This window comes from Ptychodera flava, chromosome 15 (genome assembly GCF_041260155.1).
Source record: "Ptychodera flava strain L36383 chromosome 15, AS_Pfla_20210202, whole genome shotgun sequence".
Taxonomy (NCBI): domain Eukaryota; kingdom Metazoa; phylum Hemichordata; class Enteropneusta; family Ptychoderidae; genus Ptychodera; species Ptychodera flava.
Genome location: NC_091942.1, coordinates 13234951 through 13247244, shown reverse-complemented (window position 1 = coordinate 13247244; position 12294 = coordinate 13234951). Strand labels below are relative to the sequence as shown.

General features: G+C 41.0%; 1 protein-coding gene across 1 annotated transcript in view; it reads left to right on the top strand.

Moving 5' to 3' along the window:
* The window catches only part of LOC139151203 (fibropellin-1-like), a 28857-nt gene extending 16634 nt beyond the window's left edge, over nucleotides 1-12223 (top strand). Inside the window, exons 17-21 of the mRNA XM_070723817.1 lie at nucleotides 1862-1975; nucleotides 7266-7379; nucleotides 8116-8247; nucleotides 9108-9306; nucleotides 10784-12223. Of these exons, the coding sequence (XP_070579918.1) occupies nucleotides 1862-1975; nucleotides 7266-7379; nucleotides 8116-8247; nucleotides 9108-9306; nucleotides 10784-10850 (626 nt within the window). The 3' untranslated portion in view covers nucleotides 10851-12223. The remainder of the gene's footprint in view (nucleotides 1-1861; nucleotides 1976-7265; nucleotides 7380-8115; nucleotides 8248-9107; nucleotides 9307-10783) is intronic.
* Nucleotides 12224-12294: the final 71 nt, after the last annotated feature.

Here is a 12294-nt window from a genome sequence, read left to right as displayed (position 1 = left end):
AGTTATCTTTCATAATGTTGAAGTCTTTGACCGCGGGCAGCCGCAACATACTTTACATGCGTTGGTGGTCACGTGGGGGGTTTTTTGACCCTGTATGACCCCAGGTCATAACGCTTCGGGCAAACTTTGCATGAAATGAAGTAAAATGAATGGCCTGGAAACCGTACCAGAGAGATCGAGACACACTAAGTGTACCAGGTTTACAACGATCAATACAAGCTTGCCGCACAATATGTCTGAACTTAACGATTGTTCCAGTGGTTGGTTTTTATCTGTTAAGCTCTTATGGTTACTGCATTGTGTTTTGTTTTAACGTTTTCCTCGCCGGAATGTCCCACTAACACTATTCTCTTCTCCCCTGCGGCATTTTGTGAGTCTGTCTCGGGTATTTTACTCATCGGATCAGAACAAAGCGACCGACATCCGACGTAGTTGCGATGCGATCCTAATCATGCACAACTACTAACTATCAAGACACAACCCACACCCTGTCTGGCAACGTGGTCCAAATGTGTGCTTGTGTCAGGCTGAAATGAAGAACATTAAAGGACTGTGAAGGAACATGAAGGACGATATTTCTGAGTACTAGAGAAGATGACAACTGAATTTTCGATGCAGAATTCAGTGAAAGACAGCGCAATCTCTCCAAAATAGCGTGATGGCTAGTGTTACCAGTACAAAATGGGTTGCAGGCCGGCATTTCATTACACGATAGGGTGAAGTACAGTATTTTCACAACAGAGTTGGGTGAACGACAGCATTTTCATAATATAATTGGTCGAAAGACAAAGCTATCAGTGAAGTATATGGTTGAAGACAGTATTTTCACTGCAAGATAGGGGGCGAACAACGATGTTGTTAGTGTAGAATATATTATGAATATGCTGCACTATATCGACTGTCCTTCACGCAAGCGCGCCGAGACAGGGCTGACGTTGTCACAAAATCAAGCGTGTATGGCCTGCCTGTGCCGTTCCTGTCACCACAAGAGGACGACATCAACTTTCTCACAACGGCACTTCCGAGAGCGATGCCAAAGCGACCACGCCATCAGAGCGCCAAGGAATGCCCCGCCCTCCCCGCGTACCATCGAACCACCCTCCCATGACGGCCAGAGATCTTGCGCTCGACATTCAAGGCAAAATTCTACGTCGAACGCCCTCTCTCATCGCAAATCCCACAATCATACTCACAAACATATGCTTCTTCAGTGGTCTTCCTGACCCTGCCCTAATAATTCTGGCTTCTTGCGAACCATATTCAATCCTCATTTCATACAGTCCAAATCATTTGGCATATTTTTTTCATTTATTAGCTGTACGATTCACACCGAAGCATTGTTGAGACCCCTGCGGGTGGGATTCATAGTCGACTGCTGTGATATTTAGTAAGCAACCATTGACAGGTTCGAACGTGTCATTTTGGAATTTGGCCCGAAACTACAGAATAAAACTCAATTCTTGAATAGACGTAGGCATATCTTAATCTTAATATTCACGTTTTAGGTGACGTTTACACTTAACTTTTACCACAGGGAAACCAGAATGGATAAACAACCTAACAAAAACACAGGCCAAAACGAACAATTACTTATTACTTGTTTGTTGTTTTTGTTTGATTTTTTATGTTTTTTGGTTTGTTTTTGTTTGTTTGTTTATCCTGGCACGCCTGTGCTATTACTTCTCCCATTACAGTCACGATAAATAGATATCAAGGCTGAACCGCCAAAAATCTCTACAGTAGTCTGAAGCATAAGCAAACCTCCCGCCCTGGCTACGCCGTGACCATGTTCTTTATTCCTAGCACATGTTTGGTATTGATTTGACATCGTAGAATTACGTATTTCTTTCATTTCCTGCAGGTACCGATCCATGCAGCAGCAATCCGTGTCGCAACGGTCAGTGTAGTATGACTCCAAGCGGCGGATTTATATGTCAGTGCAACCCCGGATACACAGGGATATACTGCCAGACAGGTGAGAGGTCAAAGGGCAGAAAGATACCCGCATGCTGTCAAGTTTAATGCAATACGTCAATTCTTTTAGTCTGGACCTTAACAATGGTCTAATGCTGCAACACAGTCGAAACCGATGTCCAACTCCAAATCCGAGTTTTGTCTACATTGGTAAAATTGAAAAGTGTCTAAATCATTGCAAAGATACTTCACATGAATCATATCGTTGCTGATGTGTGGTGTTGGAATTTCAAAACGTCTCTACAGTTCAGTAAACAGAGTAAAGGGAGTCTGAGAGCATTGTAATGGCGCAGTTGCAAATGTAAATCTGTGGATTCTGTTTTTTGTTAGCTGTGGGTCCATAGCTGTGGTGTTTTCAGACGGGGTTCCTGCCTTTTACGGGCTGGTTTTGACTTAACCCCGCCACCACAACTATGGGATGTTCCATAGACAAACGTCCAATCCGCCTCAAGCACCCTTTGCGCAAGTTTGTTCGACGATATTTCGAAAAGTTTTCATCCAAATTACAAAATGCCAACACTCATCGATAGCTTGGTTATTAGAGACTCACCACGACCAGAAACCCACTCAAAATTCACTGAAATATCACCGTTTTCTAGCTTTACCCGACATGACTACCCGGAGACCGCCATTTTGCTAGCGTAAAACTGTCAGTCGACGCTAACTGCAGCGCGGTGCGGTGTGGTGGCCGAGTTAAAGGTCGTAAAAGTCAAAACCAGCCCGTAAGGCAGGAATCCCGTCTGAAAACACCACAGCTATGGACCCACAGGCTAGTTTTTTGTGTGAGTGGGATACATTGTAAGAATTCTGCTTAGGCCAAAAAAAAAAAAAAAAGCTGTTCAACGGGCGGGATGACTTCAAAGTTGGGTAGGTAGGTCGGATTTTTTTTTTTTTTTTGATTTTTTTTTATTTTTCTAAACAGAACATATAATATAAACACTTTTTGGGTGTTTCATACTTTTTCTTAGTCACATAACATATACTGGATATGTTGTTTAGTACGTTCATGAATTTCTCAAATCATCACAAAACCTGTTTTGAAGGCTGATATACCGATTTTTCTTACTTTTGACCCTGACCTAAAACTTGGAGGGGAAGTGAGAGCTGTTCGTAACTGCCCTCCCATTGGTATACACTGAAAATGTGCCTTCCCACTGAATTATGATGCCCACTGCCCTCCGGTATCTACAGTCTGCCCGCTCCCCACTGCCCACAACAATTCACGCTCCCCGCTGCCCTCTCCCTACTACTGAAATTCCCCATTGCCAACTAGATGCCCACTATGCAACCCAGATCAACACAAAACCATGCAAGCAGTTAGCAGTATACCTTGGAACATTGCTGCCCTCTAAGTTAGGTTCTATTAAGCACGCCGCTTTCCCCTCCCTCTACGTATTTTCCGTTGCCCACTGTCAAAAATTTTCTCCCGCCCGCTGAAAGTAATGAAATTTCTTCCCCGCCCACAGTAAATATCGATATTTTCTCCCCGCCCGCTGATTAGTTTTGAAATCTGCCCGCCCGCTGAAAAACTTCGCACGATCACCTTTTTGCACGAACAGCTTCGTTGGCGCCACCTGAATCTAACGGAGCTAATTTCTGTGTTGGTGTCACCAGCCATATGAGCACGGTGCATTCCAACCAAAACTCGCGACTCAGAAACTGACGGGTCAGCCCCGGGGATGTACAGGGTGACATCGTCGAGTGAGGGAGTGAAATTAGACCATTCGTCCTGTGTCCAAGTCAAACAAATGTCACAAGTTTGACTCCTTGTGCATTCTCGACAACGGAAACACAAATCATGTCCGTCCTGCAGTGAGAACTGCTGCTTACAATCACACATTCGATAGGAGAAAGCCATGATGACAATCGGAACGAGTGATGACTCAAAGAACAATTAAGAGTTTTAAAGGAACACTGAAAATAGGAACACTAGAAAATATAGACTGTACAACCACTCGGACGTGAAATAAACGCCGGTGAAACAATACAGTACAGAGTGTCTAAGCTATACGGAACACGTGGCGTAATAGTTTATTTTCCACGGCATATTAACCATGCCCTTCACCTTGACCAAATGTTTGTGATGCGCTTCCACCTTTACTCTTCAAATCATATAGCCTGTATCAATCTCACTCAAGTCAATGTCATTGAAAATGTGAAGGTCATTCATCTTACAGACAGATGTTCACTGAATAACATCTCCGCGTTTCTTCAGATTCGTAAAGATTTCGGGAAAAAAAAAAGAAAAATGTGGAGTGGTCCAAATATGGGTCGGTCGGGCCCGTTGAACAGATATTTTTTTTTCCTCGCCTTAGGCCAAAAAAAAAAAAAAAAAGCTGTTCAACGGGCGGGATGACTTCAAAATTGGGTAGAGGTAGGTCGGATTTTTTTTTTTTTTTTTTGATTTTTTTTTATTTTTCTTAAACAGAACATATAATATAAACACTTTTTGGGTGTTTCATACTTTTTCTTAGTCACATAACATATACTGGATATGTTGTTTAGTATGTTCATGAATTTCTCAAAATCATCACAAAACCTGTTTTGAAGGCTGATATACCAATTTTTCTTACTTTTGACCCTGACCTAAAACTTGGAGGGGAAGTGAGAGCTGTTCGTAACTGCCCTCCCACTGGTATACACTGAAAATGTGCCTTCCCACTGAATTATGATGCCCACTGCCCTCCGGTATCTACAGTCTGCCCGCTCCCCACTGCCCACAACAATTCACGCTCCCCGCTGCCCTCTCCCTACTACTGAAATTCCCATGCCAACTAGATGCCCACTATGCAACCCAGATCAACACAAAACCATGCAAGCAGTTAGCAGTATACCTTGGAACATTGCTCCCCTCTAAGTTAGGTTCTATTAAGCACGCCGCTTTCCCTCCCTGTACGTATTTTCCGTTGCCCACTGTCAAAAATTTTCTCCCCGCCCGCTGAAAGTAATGAAATTTCTTCCCCGCCCACAGTAAATATCGATATTTTCTCCCCGCCCGCTGATTAGTTTTGAAATCTGCCCGCCCGCTGAAAAACTTCGCACGATCACCTTTTTGCACGAACAGCTTCGTTGGCGCCACCTGAATCTAACGGAGCTAATTTCTGTGTTGGTGTCACCAGCCATATGAGCACGGTGCATTCCAACCAAAACTCGCGACTCAGAAACTGACGGGTCAGCCCCGGGGATGTACAGGGTGACATCGTCGAGCGAGGGAGTGAAATTAGACCATTCGTCCTGTGTCCAAGTCAAACAAATGTCACAAGGTTGACTCCTTGTGCATTCTCGACAACGGAAATACAAATCATGTCCGTCCTGCAGTGAGAACTGCTGCTTACAATCACACATTCGATAGGAGAAAGCCATGATGACAATCGGAACGAGTGATGACTCAAAGAACAATTAAGAGTTTTAAAGGAACACTGAAAATAGGAACACTAGAAAATATAGACTGTACAACCACTCGGACGTGAAATAAACGCCGGTGAAACAATACAGTACAGAGTGTCTAAGCTATACGGAACCACGTGGCGTAATAGTTTATTTTCCACGGCATATTAACCATGCCCTTCACCTTGACCAAATGTTTGTGATGCGCTTCCACCTTTACTCTTCAAATCATATAGCCTGTATCAATCTCACTCAAGTCAATGTCATTGAAAATGTGAAGGTCATTCATCTTACAGACAGATGTTCACTGAATAACATCTCCGCGTTTCTTCAGATTCGTAAAGATTTCGGGGAAAAAAAAAGAAAAATGTGGAGTGGTCCAAATATGGGTCGGTCGGGCCGTTGAACAGATATTTTTTTTTCCTCGCCTTATGTGTACTTTTTTATCATTATCGTGGTGTCTTTTCCCTCGATTTTTTTTAGTCTTACTGCGCTTTTCTTCGAGAGAAAGTACAAAAGAGAGGCACTCTCCGTAGTGGTTGCGCGGCAGAACACGACGATATTCCACGTTTTGTCATCAGAGCGTCGAGAGTCTGTTCCCCATTCAACTTCTCGCCGTGAACGATAAGCTGGGCTTCAAAGCGATCAATTACATTTGCACCTGTTGTCACCCGACCTTTTAATCGCTCGGCTGACCTCCAAATAGAGTCCTCCAAAACATTTCAACCGTTTGTTTATGCTAATCACGGCGGCACAAGAACTTTGTCTTTCACTTTCTCTATTGTTGTGTGCCATGACTCTGTAATCGTATTGAACCTGAAAGTACTTTCTTCTAAAACTTACATGCTATTGTGTTTCAAAGCATGACAACGGCCACTGAAAGTATGTACAGGTTTGTACCGCTGTCTCCTTTTCCACCTTTGAAGCTTCGAAGCCAATGATTTTTGCCGTTTGTTTGTCAAAAAAATGTGTTCGAGAGAGTAGTTTTAACACTTCCTTCACTACCCTAGGCTAGCCAACAAGTCGATTGTTACATATTTGAACAAATATCAGAAATCTCGTCTTTGAATGAACCTTTTTTATTTCTTCGTCAGTAAGATCTTGCGCATGTCTCGTATTAGGAAACTGGATGTTTCGGGATCACTCCGCTATTATGTGATCCCACTACGATACCCATTCAACCCCATTGAATGTAAATATAAAATATAAATTTTGACAATTTTTCCCAGTATTTTTCTACTGTTTATCGATCACCTACAGTTTCTTGGTCTACTCCGTAAAGAACATTGAAGTACCCTGTATTCTGCTTGTCAGTACATCTTGTTTGTGTGTGTGGCGTGAACTTTTATTATTAGAAAATGAATTCTGTCCGGACAGTAGTACATTTGTCAACACAAACAGTGCATGCCACACACACAATGTCTGTGTTGAGAAACCAAATACTTGAAGTCTTTTTTTTCAACGTTCTGTGGGGGAGTGGGTTGAGACACTGTTGTATGCAAAACTTGCCAAACGTTACAAATTACTGGGACTTTAAATTTATTCAATTAAGACATTGGTAAGTTCACATAGTAGTACTTGGGGCGAGTCTAGCGCTGCTCATGATCCCGCGCAAAATAAATGAATAAATAAATAAGTAAAGAAATAAAGAAATAAATAATGAATAAATAAATAAAAAATGTGGGAATAATGAAGCAATTTCCTCTTCTATCGACATTGCAAAAAACTTCCTCCTAAATTCGACAATATTTATGAGGAGTGTCACAGTTCAGTCTCAAATTTCGTTACGTGTTAATTGCAATATTTAGACAACTATTTATGGCTGTGTAATTATACAGTGCGTCCAGTCTATAATTCAAGACCCTTGGCTGAATAGACACAACTCTTATATCGTCTATTTTCAGATATCAACGAATGCTCCAGTCTACCTTGCATGAACGGCGGTATATGCAGCAACCTTCAGGGAATGTACAGTTGCACGTGTCGCGAAGGGTTCACCGGCTACAACTGCGAAACAGGTAGGAAATCGCACCGGTCAAACGTTGTTAGTAAATACAGATTTAACCCGTCATTACAATTAGTACCTGTGGATTCAGAGTCTGTGTTGTACAGACGGCAGATGTTGTGACAGTTAATGTATATTGAAAGTGTGGTCTAAATAAACTGATGTCATACTATAACAATATCATTAAATAGATATTAAATTCAGGTAGCACTTTTAAAAGGCGTAAAATGCCACCACTCTTCCCACAGTTCTCAATCACCTGGTTCTCGCATCAGTTCCTCCCGCCTCGTATTATATGAATACATGGTGCCGGGCTTTTTATTTTTTTGATAAAAGTTTACTCAACTTAATCATTTTATTAAAAACTGATAAACAACGTGCGCCCTGAAAGATTTCGCACGCTGGTACAAAGGTAAATTAAATGTGAGTGCCATAAACTTGCATTTATTCCCTAAGTCGAATTGCCATCAACGACTGGGCATGCGCAGATCATTCAACGTGCAGTGACCATGCGCTGTGGTACCTATACTAACAGGATTGTCAGTTCGGTTTTTGAAACCTTCCAAGGCCTCTCCTTTGGTCCTCTAAGATTAGATGCACCTGTTTGTGAGACTTGTTTAACAAAAGACCTGCTTATTTTCGTTTCTCTATGACCTATGAACTTATTTGTGTATGATTTGGTTTTTGAAAACGAAAGAGCATTCCATGATAAAACGACAATTCATATGTTGATGCATTTTTTCCATCAGTTACATTTTGTGACTTGTCCGGCGAATGGTATAATCAGCTTGGAGACAAAATTACTCTAGAATCGACACCAACAGGGATGTTGCTAGGCAGCTTCCAGTCGGCTGAAGAGATCGCTCTTGGATACGATGCCGGTAAGTATAATTTGACTATTGCATTATAGCTTACATCAATACCAGTGAATATTTGTGACGTCATCCTCCAGATTATTAACGTTAATGTATCAGATTACCAAGCATTGTGCCCCCGATGTTTCTACATCTACAAATTCACTGGCATTGTCAAAACTATAAAATAATAGCAATTAATGTAGGCCCTCCCGGTCCATAATTTACTTCGCCTCGTACATTGTGTCATGCAAAGTTTACGTGAACTTCGTCCATTATGGGCCTGGAGGGGGCATATTCTTGCTTAAATACAGACTTCTAAAGTGCAAGTTACATACACTGGCAGGCACATGGACAAATTTAGGAAATCGGCTTTACCCTTGTCGCAAAGATCAGATACTTTTTACTTTCAATGGTGGTCAACTTGGTATGTTTTTCATGACAAATGACGCATTGCACTCCATAGCTCATTCCGAAGCTCCTTTACAGATTGTACCCTAAGTCGCAGCGAGAACAAAATGTACAGTTCATGTTTGTGATGATACAGAGAGGTGTCGGCCTGTTCTTCTCTAGACTTTGAAAGCAGACTTGTCTTTTTCGAAACAATGTAGGAGACAGACAAATTCTAATAGATGGTCCTGCATTATCAGGACTCACTGTTTAATTAATGTTGCAAGTGCTTGTTCACTTTACTAGGTGTGAAAAGAAATCTCCAGTGTTTAAATTTGAGAAACTCGATGAACTTATATTGAATGGGGAAAATCATCCCGCGTACTTGTAGAACTTTAAAGTAAATAATGCACTTAATTTAAACCATGATGTTCATTTTCAAGAAGAATTTGGTTCGAATTTTTTAAATTCTCTACAACACTGCTCTTTCTTCAAAGGTCCAACTCTAGTGCTGGGCTATGCGTCTTCGGGCAGCCAACTACCCACATTCGGGTTCACGGTTGTTTTCAACAACGGGGAAACCACGACCAGCTGGACAGGGCAGTGCGAGCTCTCCAACAGCGTCGAAGTCCTCCTAACCACGTGGGTGTCCAGTGATAAGTCTAACAGCTGCAGGGAAAGTTACCTGGTGAACAAGTGAGTAATACGTGCACACAATTCTCTGCTCACTCCAAAGATTGGTCGGCGAATGGAGTTTATGGGAAAGTGTTGGATATTAAGACTTGATTGAAGTCGGTGAAGTTTTAGAAAAATAGAATTATTTGCACAGTTTTCCCCTTGAACATTGGCAGCCCACTGCAGGTCAGGTTTTCCTTGCGATTGAAACGTGTTACCTTTGAGTCTGTGATTTCGAGTGAAACGTCTCTGTATCGCGCTCACCCTACTCACACGTTTCATATGAAAACAGAACGCATAGCAACGCGTTCACCCGACTCAAACGCTCACAAATCACAGACTTGAACCAAGTCTAGATATAACAAACATGAAACCATCGTCAAAGTGAATTGTATTGTTATCTGGTCATAAAACTACCGTGCTATGTGTGTCCCTCGGCGAGTACCATTCATTACAAAAGTCATTTCAGGACAATGTTTAGCAGGTAGAGATTTTGTATAGTAAAGAAGCTGACTGCTAAAATCAATTCTTTATCAGGGTTAATAGCTTTAGAACTTCATATCTTAAGATGACTGGAACTAAGTGATAATGTGTAATGATCTTACTGACCGTGGCCGCAGAGGTATTATAAAGCCAATACTTGGTGAGAGTAATGTGTTCGTGTTTACACTTAACGATTCCAAAACGATAAATTTAGTGACATGGTATATTGTAGCTACAGAGCTATATAACACCTGCTATGACCTTTGAACACACAAACAGATCCATTCCATTGCAGAAAGCAAAAGCTACTTAAATTAGCTTGTCTTAAAGGCTGCAAGTAGGAATGAGATATTTAAATTCGAGAGGCCCATTCAAGATGCCCTGTTTTACATTTTCACAAAATTGAATGTAGTTAGGTAAATGCAATTTCGGAAAAAATCATTTGGTCGTGCGCACGTTCTGTTTAAATAAGAAGCTTGTATCAGTGTTAAGCAGAAGTAGTCCGCTTTTTGTGTCATGATGTATACAAATGTCGTGGAGTAGGCGGCATTGAAATAAGTGGCAATAAAAAAAGGCTAGGTCTGTAAGGTCCTTCAAGTTATTGAGGTCTTGACATTATTATACCTGGGACAGCACGTCTGAATGGGTAACAATAGAGGCGCTGACACACCTACATTCATTAAATTCCTCGTCTTGTGTCGCGTCATGCGAGAAATGTTCCCGGGCACACGGCATTATTGTTCCCGATGCCTTGACCTCGGCTTAAACACAGCTATGGTCAGACTGGGTCTGCGTTCATACTGGAACTGGCCAAGTTGTTAATAAAATAGCTGTGCCCCCACCGAGCAGGAAATCAATTTGGTTCTACAAAGGGAATAATTTGCTCCCTTTAAAACTTCAGTCATGGTGTTTGCCTGCGATGTTTATCATCTACCTTACAGAAGGCCATGCTTAAAAGAAAATTCCTTCAATATTGATGCATTAGTTTAACCTTTCCTTTCTGTTTCCCTCGCAGAATTGGCCGTGACCGATGGACGCGCTTCCGACAAAGTCTCGCTCCAAAAAGATATGATGAGCTGTAGGTAACTTAAATTGGCCTGTAAAATAATACGTCATCTTTTTGTGTCAGCTTTTTATTTGTATATGTAGCTATTTTGCCAGTTATTCGTCATTTTTACGTTTTCCCCATTTGGTTGTAGTCTCCGCTATTTTAATTTTTCTTACCTTACCTATACGTTAGGGTTATCTACATTGTATATTTGCAATTATCTGTAGTACTTAAAACTTTTAGAATATTCTAACTTATTGGAATGCCCTCAATTGAAAGTATGTCAACAGCCTACCTAAAAGCCTATCAGAAGCTATAAAGGGTGTCTTGAACGAGCTCGTTAAAAGTAGTAGGGCATACGTTTCGCTTTGTATCTAGCATAATCACCCGGTTACATGAATATGCCATGGATGTGCAACTGTCATATCCGCCTAAGTCACAAGAAAAATTCCATGTAGTCGACTTCGCTATCCTGTTCTACAGCTCCACATTGACTTAAGCTAGAATGCGCCTCGGGGACAGATATCTGAACTCTCAAACTTTTACAATTCTTTTCTGATCTACCACTTGTGAGGGTTCATTTTAAAGCTCTTAGTGTAAGAAAACTTTTCACCGTCTTAGTTTTTCGAAAGTCGAAAATTTTATTTTTTCTCGATAGTGTTAGGGATGGCGGCCATTTTGAATTTCAAATATCAGTAAATCTTTGGTATCATTTGTTTCTCCAGTACCAGAATTTTCAAGGTGACCCCGATTTTTATTCTTGATTTTGAAAGGAAATCGTTTAAAGATTCCTCGAGGAAAGTTTGAGCAAAACTTTGTCTTTTACTTTCGAGGCGCATACTACCTTAAACAGTTATACGACGTTTTATTAGATGTTAAACATGGCGTTGCATAGGCGAGCCCCTAATGACGTCAGCAGCTAATATTGTCAGCCTACATTTCATGAAGTTCAAGTGCTCATAATTTGAGTGGCATTGATTATTCGAGGTTATTATCTCAGTGGGTCAACATTTTATTTTTATTCAAGGTTTCTGTCTACACGAGTTAATATCGCAAGGGGGTTATTCATATTAATTTACATTGAGAATGACCTTGAAGCGGTCATTATTTCTAATTGTTTATAAACCGACATATTCACAGTCAAATATGTCCTCAGCAATTATACCTCAGTCTGTATATTTTATGTTGCTCACAGAGTTTATTAGCACGCTGACCTTCGACCTTTCAGCATGACCCAAACATGATTACAAACATTGTTTCATACTAAATACACACTAACATTGAAAGCATTGGAGAGAAGATTCTTATTGTGTCAGCATTAATTAATTAATGTCATTTATTCCATTTGTTCTCTGTCATTATTTAATTCGTGAAATAAATGAGATGTGACGATAGCATCAAACTTGACTTTATGTTGATTCAGTGTCATTTTGTATGTTGAGATTCACCTTGTGGCTTGAACTTCACGTACAAGGATT